At 40.6% G+C, this 17,544-nt stretch overlaps 1 protein-coding gene across 2 annotated transcripts in view; it reads right to left on the bottom strand.

Moving 5' to 3' along the window:
• Positions 1 to 17,544, bottom strand: part of LOC131829864 (probable maltase-glucoamylase 2) — a 93,339-nt gene that overhangs the window by 45,641 nt on the left and 30,154 nt on the right. For both annotated transcript variants that reach the window (XM_059172069.1, XM_059172070.1), the window contains exons 14-23: positions 16,464 to 16,548; positions 13,887 to 14,004; positions 10,478 to 10,649; positions 9,855 to 9,971; positions 6,934 to 7,088; positions 6,722 to 6,806; positions 5,684 to 5,740; positions 4,636 to 4,760; positions 3,497 to 3,585; positions 2,536 to 2,579 (exon numbers count right to left, since the gene is read on the bottom strand). In XM_059172069.1, coding sequence (XP_059028052.1) covers positions 2,536 to 2,579; positions 3,497 to 3,585; positions 4,636 to 4,760; positions 5,684 to 5,740; positions 6,722 to 6,806; positions 6,934 to 7,088; positions 9,855 to 9,971; positions 10,478 to 10,649; positions 13,887 to 14,004; positions 16,464 to 16,548 — 1,047 coding nt within the window. The remainder of the gene's footprint in view (positions 1 to 2,535; positions 2,580 to 3,496; positions 3,586 to 4,635; positions 4,761 to 5,683; positions 5,741 to 6,721; positions 6,807 to 6,933; positions 7,089 to 9,854; positions 9,972 to 10,477; positions 10,650 to 13,886; positions 14,005 to 16,463; positions 16,549 to 17,544) is intronic.

Here is a 17,544-nt window from a genome sequence, read left to right as displayed (position 1 = left end):
ACATATATATATATATATATATATATATATATATATATATATATATATACATACCACATCTTCTTTATCCATTCATCTGTTGATGGACATCTAGGTTCTTTCCATAGTTGGCTATTGTGGACACTGCTACTATAAACATTCAGGTAGATGTGTCCCTTTGGATCACTACATTTATATTTTTAGGGTAAATACCCAATAGTGCAATTGTTGGGTCATTTTTAACTTTTTGAGGAACCTCCATGTTGTTTTCCAGAGTGGCTGCACCAGCCTGCATTAAGATGGGTACTCTTAAATAAAAGGACACCAGCACACACACAGACCTATCGGCCCACAAAGATGAAGACACACACACACACACACACACACACACATGAAGTACCTAAATACTTTCTTTTTCCTTTTAATGATGATGAGGATAGGAGCTAAAATTTATGAGTGTTTACTCTGTACCGGGCTTGGTGCTAAGTATCTCGTTCCATTCCAACAGCAAGCTATGAGCCTGAGCCCATTCTTGGGAAGACAGAAGCCCCGGGGAAGCAAACAACCTTCCCAGAGAATCACAGTTCAAAAGTGATGAAGTGGAGCTCTGACCAAGGTGGACTGAAGAAAAAAAGGGGGGGATGGGCACTTTGATGTTTAAAAAGATTAGGAAACCCACAAGCATGCCCAAGTGATTTTTTTTGCAAAGGCTCAAAAGTTATGTAGTAGAGAAAAGAGAGCCTTTTCAACAAATGATGCTGGGTGAGATGGCCATCCAGAGGCCAAAACTAAAATCTGTGTCTCAATCTCACATTGTTTATAAAAACTAACTCAAAGAAGATCACAGACTTAAATGTAAAAGGTACAACTAAAATTTTTAGGAAAAAAATAGGAGAAAAATAGTCAAGAAATAGAAATAGAAATAGAAAAAGTCCTTACAGTGGACACGATAAAGCACGATCCATAAAAGAAATTAAAAAGATAAGTTAGGGAAAAAAAAGAAAAAAAAAGATAAGTTAGACACATCAAAATTTAAAACTTTTGCTTTGTGAAAAAATGAACGGACATGCCTACAGACTGATAGGAAATATTTACACACCACATATCCAAAAAGGAAGTCTTCTCTAGAACGTATAAAGATCTCTCAAAACTGAACAGAAAAATCAGCCAGTCAATGAGAAAATAGGCAGAAGAACTGGACAGACATTTCATCTAAGAGAATATAAATATACACAGATGGCAAATGAAAGGATGATCAACATCATTAGACATAAAGAAATACAAATTGAAACCACAATAACAGGTCATTATACCCTTATCAAAAGAACTAAAATTAAAAAAAATTATGACAACATATATGCTGGTTATGATACAGAGAAACTTGGTTGCTCAAACATTGCTGGTGGAAATGCAAAATGGTAGGGCCACTCTGAAAACCAGTTTGGCAGTTCCTCACAAAACTAAACATGCGATCACTGTAAGACCCAGCAACTGCACCGTTGGGTGTCAATCTCAGACAAATGGTAACCTGTCCATGAGTGTTCATAGCAGCTTTTTTTGTAATAGCCATGCCTGGAAATAACCATTTATTAAGTGAATTGTTAAACAGAAGGTAGACATATATATCTTGGAATGGTCCTCAGCAACAAAAAGGAATAGACTTTTAATATGTAATGCCTTGGATGAATTTTGAGAGAATTTTGCTGAGGGAAAAAAATGTCAGTTTCAAGCTTACATGCCGTATGATTCCATCTATATCAAATTCTTGAAAGGATAAGATGTTCCCATGAGGGGAACCTGGATAAAAGGGACAAGCAGAACTCTCTGTATTATTCCTTATAACTGCATGGGGCTCTATAATTATCTCAAAATAAAAAGGATAATTTATAAAACAATATCTGTTCTTATTCTTCATTCTTCCTTTCTTAAAAGAAAGGAGAAATAAAGGAAAGAGATATCCACAAAAGAAATCTCACACATGTACAATCAGACTTCAAAGAAAACCAAATTAGAATTCTCATATCCTCTGATAGCATTATTGCCTTTTCTTCCTCTTGATGCCTTTGGGAGAGAGAGAGATGAGCAAGCAATGATCTGTATCTTTCTGGCCATCCAAATTCTCAAATCCATCTTCCAACCTCTCAAAACCACCATTTAGTACCTATGCCAAGTTTTGGGGGCTGGAAAGGAAGGCCATTATGGAAGAACCTCAAAAAGGCCCCATACCACTCATCATCCCTGCCCACATCTCACACATACTTGTACCCCATTCCCTCTGGCCAAGGACACATCCCAGAAGTCAGGACTCATCAAGCTCAGAGACAATGATTTTTTTTTTTTCTAGAAGAAAGAAAAGTTCTTCACTGGAGTTATACTGACTTAAGAAGCTTATATATCTAACATAGATTTAAAACTCTCTTTTTAACTCTAATCTTTTCAGGGACCATCATGGGTACCATCCCTGTTCATAGGACCAAGCATCGCAGCAAACCAAAAACTCAAAAAGCCATCACAGAAAAGAACATATACTGCAAGTTCCTCAAAAACAGTACTTACAGAGCTGACAGAAAAATCATATAGAATATACTTCTTTTCAGCATCTAGAAGAGAGAGAGAAGTACCCATGATTATAGGAAGCAGAGGAGCTGCATGGTCACGCTTTTCTCTCCTTTTTCTCTGCTTATCCAGGTTCTGCCCTTTTTGCCAAACCTCCACCAAGTTTCCTGGACTGCTTCAACCAACCCTAATTGCTTTGTCCCTCCAAACTCCCATGATTCTCTGTGGTACCATTTTGCTGGCATTTAATACATTGTGACTTGCATTTGTAGTCATCCACATACACATTGTGTTTATCCTGCTGGACCAGGAGTTCCTCAGGGGCAATGCCTACATCTTATTCATCTTCATATCCCCTGCCTACAGGGCAATAATAAATAATAAATAAATAAATAAATAAATAAATAAATTTTTATTAGATTTTAGATAATTAGATAGATAATTAATATAATAGATAGATAATTAAATTAGATAATATAATAAATTATATAAATAAATTTATTAAAATCCAATTAATTTTAATAAATGCTAATTCAATGCAGGGCAGGGTTTTTATATAATCACAGACCATAAGCTTATGTCAGCTACTTCTGTGGGAATCTTACAATGGAAAAGCATACTATACAAATTAGATATTTCCCCCTCAATAGTAATCAAAGCAGCATTTTACAAATCTATTAACAAAAATGTATTATTTGATATTGGTAATGACACCCAAAGAAGAGATAATTTAATTAAACTAAACTCAATAATGTCTGTTGCTTTGGTAGTCAATAACATACAGGTTGATCATCTGATCTATTTTAATGCATTGTGCTTGGCTAACCGAACTTCCAGAATAAATTTGTTCTAAGCTTGCAGAAATCAGCACCGATGTTAATAGAGTTAGTGCCATATTGGACAGCCTGCAATGAATACTTTTCACTGAGAACCCCAGGGAGGGGACCCCCGGGAGGCCTACCATTAGATACACCATCATCCCAGTACAGCTCGCCCCGTGCCTGTCTCTTGTAGTCCAAGGCAACAATGAGTCCCAGGGAATTCTTTCGACTGTAAAAGAGCAACTCCCAGTTTCAGAGAATGAAGAAGGCATAGAACGTTGTTCAACCAGCCCCTTTCATGTCTCAGGGACAGATGAACTCAGAGTCTACCCCAGAAACAGAGTAGATATTGACATTTTATGAAACATGGACATTGGGTGTGGTTAGACAATAGAGGTTGGTAATGAATGACCATAGAAGAATGGTAGAAGGAGGCAGTTCCTGCCAAAGACTGGGTTTGTGATACTACTAACAATCAGCACTTACTGGGTGCTTGCCATGCGCCCCTCATCCTTCTGTGTCCCGAATACAGTAAGTCATGTCTATCATTCCATTTAACCTGCTTGATGACACTAAAACATCCAGTTATTGTCATCCCCAGTTTGCTCGTGTTGTGCAGCAACACAGAGAGGATGTTGCCCAGGGCAACACCTGTGGTAGTGATGGAGCTGGGGTCTGAACCTGAGCATTCTGGCTCTTGACCTTGGAAGCTATGTTCACTTCTGTGTGATAACTCTCACCTCCTCTTTAACTTGCATTCACTCAAGAAAATCTGCTTGAAGATAGTTTCTGGTCATAGGGAAATCCTCACAAGTTATTATTTTGACTGCTCTTAAATCTTATTCCATTCCCAAGTGAAAGACTCTAGAAACGTGAAGACTAAGGCCACCTTAAGGTAAATGAACATGAAAGTACCACTTTGGGGCCAACCTTGAAAGGAGGGGAGAGAGATTCCTTACTAGAGATGTCTTCTCTTGACTTATCTACTTTTAGTGTCTATTTGCCTGTCCCACGACATCCTCCCTTGGCACATCAGGGCAGTTACACCTTAAAAGATTTTTTTTTTAATTTATTAATTTGACAGAGAGAAATCACAAGTAGATGGAGAGGCAGCCAGAGAGAGAGAGAGAGAGGGAAGCAGGCTCCCTGCCAAGCAGAGAGCCCGATGCGGGACCCGATCCCAGGACCCTGAGATCATGACCTGAGCCGAAGGCAGCGGCTTAACCCACTGAGCCACCCAGGCACCCCCAGTTACACCTTAGAAGAATGAGGAACTTACCTGGCCTCGGTGGTTGTGCTGGGTTGTTGGATGGGAAATATGAAGCCCCCTCGGAGGTGAAGTCCTATCCTATCAAGTGGCAGCAGCATCTCCACCAATTGTTTCCTCCACTGGATGGCTACCCCCTAACCAACAAAAAGATGACAGAGCAGACAAGGGACCATTGGACTAGGAGGGACCATGCAGATCATTCTAGATCAGTTGCCTCATTTAAAGTAAGTCAGTCAGGGCAAGACAAATGCTCTATGGTTTCACTCATCGTGGAATTTAAGAAACAAAACAGATGGACATAGGAGTAAAAAAGAGAGAGGCAAACCATAAAACATTCTTTTTTTTTAAGATTTTATTTATTTATTTGACAGAGATCACAAGTAGGCAGAGAGGCAGGCAGAGAGAGAGAAAGAGAGGGAAGCAGGCTCCCTGCTGAGCAGAGAGCCCGATGTGGGCTCCATCCCAGGACCCTGAGATCATGACCTGAGCCAAAGGCAGAGGCTTAGCCCACTGAGCCACCCAGGCGCCGGTAACTAAGAGGAATTTAAATATAATTTAAATATAACAGAATTTAAATATAAATTCTCCTCCTGAAACTAACATTATACAATAGTGTAACTAAGAGGAATTTAAATAAAAACTTAAAAAAAAAAAAAAGAAAAGCAGAGATCCCCCCCAAAGCAAAGGGCAGCCCAAAGCATAATCAAAATAGCAGATTTGAGCCTTCAACCTGTCCTATTTCTTTGAATTACGCTGTGTGGTGATTCTTCCACAACTGGGCTTTCATTTTCTAGGGTATCCCAGCCTCAGTCCAATTATTAATCCTCATAGCTGCATAGTAGCCAGCTTGATACAATGAAAATTCCCCTAAACCTACCCCAGTTATTCAAATTACTTCATAGTACACCTAGAAAGGCCTTCCTCACAGAAAAGTATCCTCTATCAACCAAATGTAAAATGTTATGCTATTATCCTACCCCAAGCTCCCAGGACTCCTGCCTTAGATTGCCCTCTGCTAGAGGCTGGTCCCTGACGCAAGAGGGGCTGCCTTACTTACTGTCTCATAGTCGTACCAGATGGCGTCCGGTATGTATGCTTTCACTCGGTCCACACCCTAGGGAAACACCAATATGAGCAACATCAGCATGTCTCTCACAGTTTACACAATAGCTACGCCATCTGTGCTTGTGTGGGTTCATCTGAACAATCCTGAGAGATGGTTAGGACCATCCCATTCTACAGGTCCGAATACAGATACTCAGAAAAGTTGGGCAGTTCACCCAAAGCACAGTTCTGCCTAGAAAGTAAATTTCTAGGCTCCTGAACTTTTTAAGAGAAGCAGAGAAATTTTGTTCACTGAATTACTTGTGTAACCTGACAGGTGGGAAGAGACTGAAACAGCCAGGCCTCGAGGAGAGACTTCCAGCAGGACTGCTGTGGCTCGCAGCACCTGCCGAGAGATGGCCTCTGACATGAGTACACTGGCAATCTCCCGGGTTTATGAAGTGATCAGCATCGTCCTAATCCCTCCCCCACACTTCCTCCCTCACACTTTGGAAGGGTACATGTGGCCCTTCATATCTGGTCTTCAGAGTAACGCCCTGCCCTTGCCCAGACCTCTTTCCCCGATCCTCTCTTGACTCTTCTCCTTTCCCAGCCCAACCCCAAGAGCACATGTCCCCTGGTCCAAAGGAAGCACACAGAGGGATAGCCAGCCCAAACTCATGAGGCATTTAAAGCCTATCAATCCATGGTCATATGTTTAAGAAAACAAGTTTTAAGGTAATTTTGCAAAACAGAAATTGCTTTGCTTGGAGATAGAGGGAGAGAGAGAGAATGAGCAGAGTGAGGGGCAGAGGGAGAAGCAGACTCCACACTGAGTAGAAAGCCTGACATGGGGCTCAATCCCAGGACCCTGGGATCATGACCCGAGCCAAAGGCAGATGCTTAACTGACTGAGACACCCAGGTGCCCCATATTATATTTATATTCATATTTAAATGCAGCCATAGATACTTCAAGCTCAGCTTATTCAGCTATAGTACCATGAGGACAAATGTGATATTCCATCCCATTGTTCACATTAGAAACACACCTCATATAAAACAGGCGTGATGAGGAGTCCAGGCCCCCATAGGAACTGCTCATGTATGCCCCAAGTAGCTGGGTCCTGGTAGAACCTGAAAAACAGAGAAGGCAGATGAAGCCTCCAGTATAGAACAACTGTACCCTAGGTGGCAACAACCACTAACAAGACAATGGAAATGAATTGTCTGAAAGGGATTCTTCGCGAGTCGGGAAACTCACTCATGGACCAGGGGCCTCGCTACAGTGTCCCCCCGGGTGTGAGCTCGGTAGAAAAGCGTGTAGAGGTAGGGCAGCAGGGTGTAGCGGATGTTCAGATAATATCTGGAGGAATTCACCAACAGAGAGTGTTCACCAAAGGCAGCAGGATCCTGGTCCTAGAAGAAAATGAAGCAAATATGAGACACTTCCATTGCGTCTTAAAAGTTTGTTCCATTATGATAAGAGGCTTTCTCAGATGAGAGTAGCTATGTTCTCTAACTTGGAAGATATCAAAGCATTTCCAAAATCAAAAGGATCTTGGTAATGTTTCTTGATTTTATAGATGAAAAGACAGTATATCAAAGATTACATGATTCTCCCAGTGTAAAATGCAAGCCGGTGACAGAGCTTAAATTTGACCTGTGTCTTCTGATCCCAGTTGATGGTAGCCTCAAGGGTGATAAAGAAGTCCATGGTGGGGGGGGGGGGGCGGGGCACCTGGGTGTTATAGTCGGTTAAGCATCAGACTCTTGGTTTGGGCTCTGGTCACGATCTCAGGGTTGTGAAATCGAGTCCCAACCTGGGCTCTGCATTCAGCGTGGACTCTGCTTGGGATTCTCTCTCTCTCTCCCTCTGACCCTCTCACACACGTTTCCCCTCTCTCTATCAAAATAAATCAATTTTTTTAAAAAAGCCCAGGAGGTTGCCATGGAGATAAAGGGGTTACAGTGTCCCCTGCTCCCTTCTTAGCTGATCTAATTTGTTGTATATTGAGGTTTCTCATAATACTCCACTTGGCTAATAATAATAACAGCAGTAAGTTGTACAACCAGTGACAAGAATTTGAATTTGAAGCCCACTACCTTAGGCTGCATTGCTTAGCACCATGATCTATAATTCATCTTCTCCTTTCCATGCAATTTTATGAATTTACAATTTTGAAATTTATATGTAGTTTTGTCTGTAATGCGTTCACCATCGATATTTGTTTTCTTTTCTCTACCCCAGAAACAGTGACCTCTATTTTTTCTTCAATATACAATATGCAAAGAAATCATGTCTTTATCCAAGAGCAAAGAAATAGGCCTCTAGAAGGGAAATCTAATTTTCTTTGGACCCAGAAACAGAACTTTTCCATTAATGATGGGGCTTATTTTGTCCATTTTCCTTGTAATTTGTAAGATAAGAAAGATAATGTATGTCATATTGAGATCTGTAATCCTGCACTCTATTGCTGGGACTGAATTTTAGAGAAAATTACCTAAATTTATTCCTTTCTTTTGTTCCCAAAGATGCTCATTTCCTCCTTTCAAAGGGAGTAGAAAGTAGAGTGGTCTACTGCAGCAGACCACTGTATGCCTCCAATGTAGGGCTCATGAAAACCCTGAGACCAAACACTAATGAAAATAACATTCCACATTCTCCGTCACTCAGGTCTCCAACCAAGAATGTGTAGAGCTGTACTGTCCACTATGGTGGCCACATACCATGGGGAGCTTTTGCACACTTGAGATGTAGTTAGTAAGAGAGAGGAACTGAACTTTTCATTTTACTTGACTTTAGTTCATTTAAATATAATCCTAAAAACTGAATATTTTTAAAGAACTATTTTTAAATAAAATAAAGAATAAAAATAAAATACTTTTAAATAAAATATTTCTTCCATTAAATATAACTTTATTGTTTTGTTTTATTGCATTCCAACTGCTGAAATCTAGTATCCAAACTGAGATCTGCTGTAACTGTAACATGCACTTGAATTTTGAAGACTTAGTAGAAAGAAAAGAATATAAAATATCTCATTGATATTTTATTGATAATATTTGTATTTTATTGATAATATTTTGTATTAAACAGGTTGAAATGATCATGTTATGGACATACTGATTTACACAAAATATACTTAAAATGATTGCGTCTGTTTCTTTTTACTTTTTAAATTTACATTTAAACTTCATGTGTGGCTCTCATTGTCATTCTGTTGCGCAGCACTTGTGGAGGGACAGGAAAACAAGGACTGAAACTTAGCAGGCTAGGGGGTCTGAACGCTCTTATCTAACTCCTTCCAGGCCATCTCAAGAGGAAGGCAACCTGCCAAACATGCTTAGAAGCCACCAGCTTAGAAGTTCGGACACAACCCAACTCTCTCCAGCTCGTAAATGGCTAAGACAGTCTGGGGATAAAATACTTTGGTGATTTGGCTGAAAATCTTTCCCAGGTTAGAGACAAAAATCAAGAAGGGCAGCTAAAATGATCATCAGTAAGCTACCCCATTGAGTGTATTAAGATCTAACCTACTCAATTTTGAAACACTTCATTAAAATAAAGGGCATTCCACCTTACTTGTTCCTGCCATTGTCCCAGACATCTCCTTAAGAGAGGTTCTGAGCCCACTTCTATATACTCACCCATTTAAAAAAAATTTTTTTTTGGATAGAAAAGGATAAAAGAGTAAAAAATAGTGAGGAGGGCAGGGTCTCACAAATCATTCATAGAAAGAGAGAATGGTGTAACAAGGTGAAAAAAAGTCTTTAGATTCCTGGCCTGTCACTCCCTAAATCATCCCTCCTTGCTCCTCCATACTAGAAGTGGTTTCTCTTGTATTGCTTGAGGTAAAATACCAGTGGACTCTAACTGTCCCATCTTACACAGATGGTAAAAGAAGTGATAGCAGCACCATTGAAATTCTAGCAACCCTTCTCACCTTCATTGGTGAGTTAAGAAAATCAATATAAATCACAATAAAATCATTCGTTACATACATACATACCATGAATCCTTATCTCAATACTCTGCTTTTTAGGTCAATGACCCAAAATTTATCTGTTCTCCTTTTGTACTAATGGCCAAGATATAGGTTTTTGTTTCTTTTTCGATCCTTTTTGAGAACAAGTACTTTAGACAATCCAAGAAGTTTCCATTGCTTCTCTTGGGGACCTTACCCTGAACCCAGGCCCATTGTGATTCCTCGATAGTGGATAAAATGCTCCAAGCTGCATCCATCTTGTGCAGAGCTCCTCTGTGACATCTTTTGTGTAGCCACAGATGTTGGCACCTACCTGGAGAATTAGCACACATACAAAAGACAATGGTCATTGATAGTAGCAAAAGCATTGACCGTATTCCTATCTGGTAAAGGGGAAAAATCTTATTCCCATCATTATATGCTTACAGAGGTCCCAGACTTTCAGAGCCAGCCAACGGTACAAAAGCGACAAGTGTGCATGATGAATCAGCAGACGAGAGCTCATTTCAATGTTCAGTTCCCAATTTCACACTTTGTTATTCACTGATGCTTTGCTAATGGAATCTTCGGTGATGCTCACATATTTTACTTACGGTGTCTCCATGCTGACTTCAAAGACTCCATGGACGACTACCCAACGATAATGTTTTACCATTCTATCCTCAAAAGACAGTTCATGCTGCATGTGAAAATGGATTTTCTAATACATACCACAGGGAGACATAAATGCTCCTTGGTTTTTAACATCACAAAAGACTAATAAAGGAAAGAATACCAAAGAACAAAAGGTAAAAGTTCCTTGTCGAGAGTAAAACTCACCATGGGGATACCAAACAGGTTGAACTCAAGGATACTAGGGATGGACCATCGGAGATCATCCCATGTGGCTGCATTGTCCCCCAACCAATGTGCAGCATATTTGCCAGATCCAGCAAAAGTAGAACGGGATAAGATCAAGTTACTTTTGTTGGGGAAGATATTCTTCATGGCCCTGAAAAGGAATACAATCTATTGAATGTGAAGTGAGCTGTGAATATCTAGGACTCACCTGTACCCAAGGGGAACAATGGGCTTTCCAACAAAACAGAAAAAACATCAGGACATCACAAACTAGGTGAGCAAACTAGTTTTTATTATCTTATTTTATTTAAATTCAATTAACATATAGTGTGTCATTATTTCCAGATGGAGAGTTTGGTTGTTCATCAGTTGCATTAAACACCCAGCGCGCGTTACAGCACGTGCCTTCCTTAATGCTCACAACCCAGTATTTTTAAGATGTAGTACTTTTTTTAGTATCTTATATTTAAGATCTAGTATTTTTAAGAGCTTCTTTCCCACTTCTGAATAAGGTTTCAGACTTCATATAAGACAGTCCAAACCTCTACAGTCTAGTCCCCCCAAAAATGTCTTTATGCTCCTGGCCCCTCTTTCTCTTATTGGATCTGACTGTGTTTTGGCCCTTTTGATCAACAATACATTGTGGCCATGTCTTGAGTTCTTGACTCTACCTTTTCCACCTAGACAAAGCTTTTCCAATGTCCCTTGTTTCCATGTCTTGCTGCCCCTCTATAATCAATACTGTCTAGCACAACACCAGCTCAGGTTGTTCCTCTGCTGGAGCAGTTTGTATACCAGCTGGGCTCTAGGCAGCTGGGTTCCCCTAAAGCCTTAGAACTTATTATTAGCAATTCTCAATGTTGGGAAGTCTTAATCTAAAAAATAATTTTAAATTATTTTAAAATTATTAAAAAATAATTTTAATTGAGTAAGTCTCAAAAGATAACACATGATACTCTTTATCATGTGTTAAATGCAATTAAAATATAAAATATTATTTTCGTTGTACTACAAACAAACTACCATACATCAAATAAGATTCTATAAAAGATTAAGCAAAGGGATTGAGAACATGGAGTTCAGAAAGACAATTACTTCAGGATAGAGGGGAGTGTGAGGTGGGGTAAAAACACAGTGAAATATAAACTATCTTGCTTAACGTTTATTCTGAATATTCTTTTGCATAAGCTCTTTCCTGAAATGCCTCTCCCTTCTTTCCCCTGTCATGCTAAGCAGCTCATACCTTTCTTTAAAAAAAAAAAAAAAAAACAATCTGAAATTAAACAAAATTACAACAATGGGGTGGTGAAACTCGACCCACAATTGCTGCTTCTATATTTCCTTTCAGTACCACGGTCTGAGACAAGTACATGACCTGTCCCAGCCACCAACGGTCTCCCAACTTCATACTCCTGAGTACTACCTTATGTGGAGTCTATAATGGCAGCATGATAGAATGGCAAAAGAGAGAAAATTCTGAAATAGAGGATGGGTTTGAAAGCATGAAGTCTTCCCTTCTGACAATTTAGTGAACAAAAAGTAAAGGTAGCATAAAGGAGAACACTCAGTCTTCAACTCCTACCCTCATGTCTTTGATCTCAACAAGCAGGCACTTTGCCTTTATTACCATTGGCTAGAGGGTTTATGGCACACTGTAATCACCCACCATGAAAGGAACACATTCAGGTTGTACAGAGTGAAACTGAAAGCTGGATAAAGTTATCTGAGGTTACAGGTTTATGTAGAGGCAGACCTTTATGGTACCTCAGATTAGATAAGTCTCTTTTCCAGAGTAGAGGAACAATCTTATTCAGAGATCCTCAGGTCTGGCTGGCTTATCATTCATTGGTCCTGATCTCTGAGGGGATCTGGTCTTTCTACTTTCAGCTCAGAGGGAGAAGTTCCTTCTTAGGGTAACCACTGTCCCAGACGATAGTTCCAGGAAGGTTGAGCCAAATACTAATCAGATATATGGCTTAAATGTTGCTGGTGCTCAGATCCCACTGAACAAAAAACATACCCCCACTGTTCTCTGGGAACTTAGGTCATTCTGTCTGACCTAGAGAGCTTAGAAGGGCACTTAACCTTCTCCATTGTAATTACCTTTTAACTATTAATCATAGCTATTAGACTACACTAACCACCCCATCACAACCTTACAGCACTTTTATTACAGGGAGACACAAGCAATAAAGCAATTTGCAAGTCTCTTTCTGTCCTCCAGGCACTCCCTCCGACCCTCCATTCTTAGATAGAAGCATTTCCAAGTCAAAACAGATTGCAAGAAGAAGGAACTATGGGACCCATTAATCCAAGCCTCTAGTTTCAAAGTGGAGGGAACTGAGCCTTATTCTTCTAGCTTATTTCCCAGGAAAGGCAGAGTGAGAGAGAGAGAGGAGAGAGAGGTCAGAAAAGAGAGGATAACAAAATCAGAAACATGAGTCCTTCTTCTTAAAGCCTCTTTTTGGAGATCAAAACTTCTGCATTTATGAGACAAGGACCCTCTCTCACCTGGACGATCCCACATAACACAAAGTCAGGAGGGCAAAATGGTGCTGGAGAACAAAACAGGGGTGGTCACACATCCTCTGCAGGCCCTTCTTGATGTCTCTCTCTCAGGCCAGGCAGCTATGCAACACACATCTTAAGTACACACACTATTCCTCAGGCTAACGTTACAGGGACAACTTTGCCCTCAAAACGCTTGCCGTCCAGCAAGGAAAAAAAAAAAAAAAGGAGGGGATTGCCTAAATGTTATAATGTAAGGTTTTTGTATATTGAGTATATTGTAATACAAAAAAGGTAGCATAAAAAAGGGGAAATAATCTTTTCCTACAACTGACAGGAAGGTTTCTAGAAACATCTGAAAAGAGGTTTTAAAGATAAGCGTATGTTTGCAGACAGGAGAACTGAGAGAGAGTCTGGGGCGGCCAGTGGGGAGAGAAGCCAGGAGGATGTGGTGTGGGCAGCTCTGCCAGGTAGACAAGGGACACTCCGGCAAATTTGATTTTAATTTAAATAATAGATAATTTTTAGTGTAAATAGGTCCACTACAAATTTAACTGGGACCTATATTTTTATTTGCCAAATCAGGCAACGCTGGTGTGGTTTGGTAACAGGGCTGGCTTCCAACTGGGGGCTCTAAATACCTTGCACATTATTGCCTACCAGTATCTAAGGAAGTCCCTTAGTCACAAGCCAATCAAAACTAATCTCACATACACACCAAGGGGCTCTATAAGAAGAGCTCTTCAGTACCATCTAAGATCTGAGTTGCACATCCTTATAACCACAAAATATATTTGAAAAACATACTTATGGAAGATACACAAAAGCCACCACCTCCCACTTCCCCTACATAGAAATTAGGTGAAAACCAAGTGCTTACGAGTCTGTTGCTTTTGCCATGGAGTAGCCGTACAGACTGTGGACATCATAATGAAGACCCCACTGAAATTCCGCATCCATGCACAGGGTTCTTGCAAAAAGCAAGCGGTCCAGAATCCCTATGGGGAAACAGCCATCAGTGAAGCACTTTCCTGTCAATCAGCTCTAATAAAATAATGACCTAATTATTTGCTTCCCAGTTACTGTACCTTCCCACTCAATCTCCACCTGACAAAATCCGTTCCGGTTTTAAATTCTGTCCTAAATGCTACATCCTATCTGGGACCCACACTAAGCCCCACTCTAAGATAGATCATTAAAATTAAGGTGCATTCCCTCGGAGCCCATAAAACATGGCGCTAGGTGGAGGCAACTGGGAAATGAGCTGAGAGGAATGGGAAGTTGGCCTGAAATGAAATACAAATACAGCAGCACATTTCTCTACACATATTTGATCAAGAGGAATTGTGTAAACAACAGAGATGAAGGCAGTGGGAAGGAAATACTTTTACTCTTCCGTGATAGGCATTCAACCCCAGTTAGGTTTTGTTTTGTTTTGTTTTAAGAAATGAGATTTGAAGGGCACCTGGGTGGCTCAGTGGGTTAAGCCTCTGCCTTCAGCCTAGGTCATAATCTCAAGGGTCTTGGGATCAAGACCCATCGGGCTCTCTGCTCAGCAGGGAGCCTGCTTCTCTCTCTCTCTCTCTCTGCCTGCCTCTCTCCCTACCTGTGATCTCTCTTAAAAAAAAAAAAAAGAAAAAAAAAAAAAAGAAAGAAAGAAAGAAAGAAATGAGATATGAGACTTAAATAAAAGTTCCATAAATAAGAACTCAGATTCTGCTTCTAAAATCACCAATGTCTGACCATTATTTTCTCTTTTCACACCTAACACACTCAATATTTTCTGCCTTGTAGCCTAGAATCTCGTTCTTTTCTTTTTATACTTGTGGACCTATAGCTGGGCACCACATCAGCTCCCCTTCATCAAGCCTTACCATCAATATAGGGCCTCAGAATGAAGCCCAGTTCCAGAAAGTAGAGGAACCAGGAAACCCTGATGTTGACTTTTCCCTACTAGTCCCACAGAATCTCACCAGCCAACTTAATCAGAAATCAAGTTGAATGATAAAACATTATGAAATTTATATTTTCAACAGAGCTTGGTTTGTGGAATGAGACTCACAACCACTTCCATGATAAGATAAAAACACTAAAATTGTCCCAGGGTCAAAGGTAATATAAGTCTTTATCATGCTAATTGTACTGTCTAATCCTGAAAAGGTGAGATCACAGCAGAGCCAGTTAGAAGGTCCTGGCTAGTCATCCGTAGGTAGACTGAAAAGCTGGGACCTGGGGTGTGAGGTGCTTGCCAGAAGTAGGCAGAGGGGGAGGAGACTGTGGGTTTTATACAGAAAAGACAAAACAAAACAAACTTTGGCTCTCACTAAGAAGAAGATTAAGAGATTAAAAGGGAAACATGGTAAAGTGATCCCTAGTTGGAAAAAAAACATGGGGGAGGCGGACATAGACTGAGGAGAGAAGAATGAGGAATAAGCAGACAAGCAAACAGTAGATTTTACAATAAATTAAATGGCTTGAAGCCAGGATTCTTCCTTTGAAATTTCTCCACTCCTCTGGAGACCAAAAGGAGCTAAAGAAGCAGGTCACCGATGGTCCAAGGTTCAGGTAAAGTGGACAAACCAGAATTAACTGGCAGGGACAAGCCAGATGCTCACCAAAGCTGTGTTCTCCTCCTGAGGGAGTTAAGATTATATTTCACACTTTGGCTCAAGGTTAAACTGAGAATAAGTGATTGGATTCTGAGCAAAGAAATGCGAGCAAATTGCGTACGCCCTACTTTGAGGCCTGCCAGTAACACTCCTCCACCTTCTCTCTCCTTCACACAGGGAGCTGGAAACAAAGGACTCTGAGAGAACCCAGCCATGGAACCAACGAGATCCCTGAGCCACTGCTCAGGTGAGAGCCACGCATCTCACGCTAGAGTAGATGAGCCAAGAATGAACTTCTGTTGCTTTAATCCACGGAGATGCTGGGGTTCACGTGTTTCCACAGCACAATCCATCTGTTACTGTTTCACACACATACACACTTTTGAAATCAGGACTAGAAAGTCTAACTAAGAATGAGACTTAAATTAAGAAGAAGCTAAAAGGAACAATGGATACTTTAAATTGTGACTAATGAGCAAAAAAAAAAAAAAAAAAAAAAAGAAGTTCACAAAATTACAGAGTTACTTCAGTGGAAGGTGGTTTGGACCTTAAAGTATTCTGGAATTCTCATAAAGTTGAAAACTGAAACCATTTGCCTAAGGGGTTTGGAGACCACAAACAGGATGGGAGAACCACGGGGCCTTTGGGGGAGGCGCCCACCCGCCACCCGCTCGCCCTCGGTTCCATCGGTCAGCAGGTGGCCGGAGCCCCTGGTGCACTCAGGAAGGGCTTCGGTAGGGGAGCCGCTGCCGGCGTGTCCACAGACCCCCTGCCCTGGGAACTGAGACTGTTCGAGGCCACGTGGAGTGCCGTGGGGCGTGCTCTAAGTGTATCTTGTGACAACTTACGGGGAGTAAAAGGAGGAAAGTTGAAGGTATTATGTTCACACTCGCCATCGGAACCGTGGAGAAAGCTGGATACTTCATCCATTTCCTTCGACACACAAGAGACACAAGGGGAAGGGTTACAGATGCAGGGTTAGTCTTCCAGGAAGGGTTACTGAACTAGAAACCCCATGTCTGCGACCTCTGATTGACTGGGATCTCGAGTAATCTGCCTAAATCTTCTTGCCCTCTGTTTCATCTTTTAGATTGGGTTGTGTCTAAGGTGCCCTCCAAACCAAAGTGCTGTCAGGCACATTTTACCTTTTATACATTGATCTCAATTAGCTAATTAAGTGATACCATTTCCAAAGGCTGATTCTTACCTTATGAATAATGTGAGTTTTATGTAGCTGTTAATGTTTCAGTGCTGTTCGAAAGAGCCTAAGACAGAGGAGTATTTCTGTTTTATAATTCCCCCTGTCTTTTATTCCACTCAGTGAGGGGCAAGAAGATATAACAGAAACCAAATCTGTCTCTTTAAAATGGATTAAAAATAGGTGAAGCTTAATCTTGCTAACGGAAATAATTTTCCAAATTTCAAAGAAATATCTCCACCTGCTATCCCTACCTACAAAATAAAAGGGATTCATTAAATTGTTCTCTGATTAACTTTAAATTTGAATGAATCAGTGTGACAGCCTCTCATAAAACAGTTGAAAGACAGTTAAGGGAGGAAGAAGCTGAGACCCTGGAAAAATAAAGGACGTTCTCAAAAAAGAAATAATCAGTTGGTGGCAGATCCAGAATTAAAATGTGGGGTTTTGAGGGGTCTATTTTACTGCATATAAGCTCTGCATTAAGTAAAATGATTTTATTTATTTTTTTTAAAGATTTTATTTATTTATTTTACAGAGAGAGATCACAAGTAGGCAGAGAGGCAGGCAGAGAGAGGAGGAAGCAGGCTCCCTGCTGAGCAGAGAGCCCGATGTGTGACTCGATCCCAGGACCCTGAGATCATGACCTGAGCCGAAGGCAGCGGCTTAACCCACTGAGCCACCCAGGCGCCCCAGTAAAATGATTTTAAATACCACTATGTCAAGGAAAC

This window comes from Mustela lutreola, chromosome 4 (assembly GCF_030435805.1).
Source record: "Mustela lutreola isolate mMusLut2 chromosome 4, mMusLut2.pri, whole genome shotgun sequence".
NCBI lineage: Eukaryota > Metazoa > Chordata > Mammalia > Carnivora > Mustelidae > Mustela > Mustela lutreola.
Note: the sequence above shows the minus strand (reverse complement) of the source record. Positions and strands in the feature narration are given on the sequence as shown.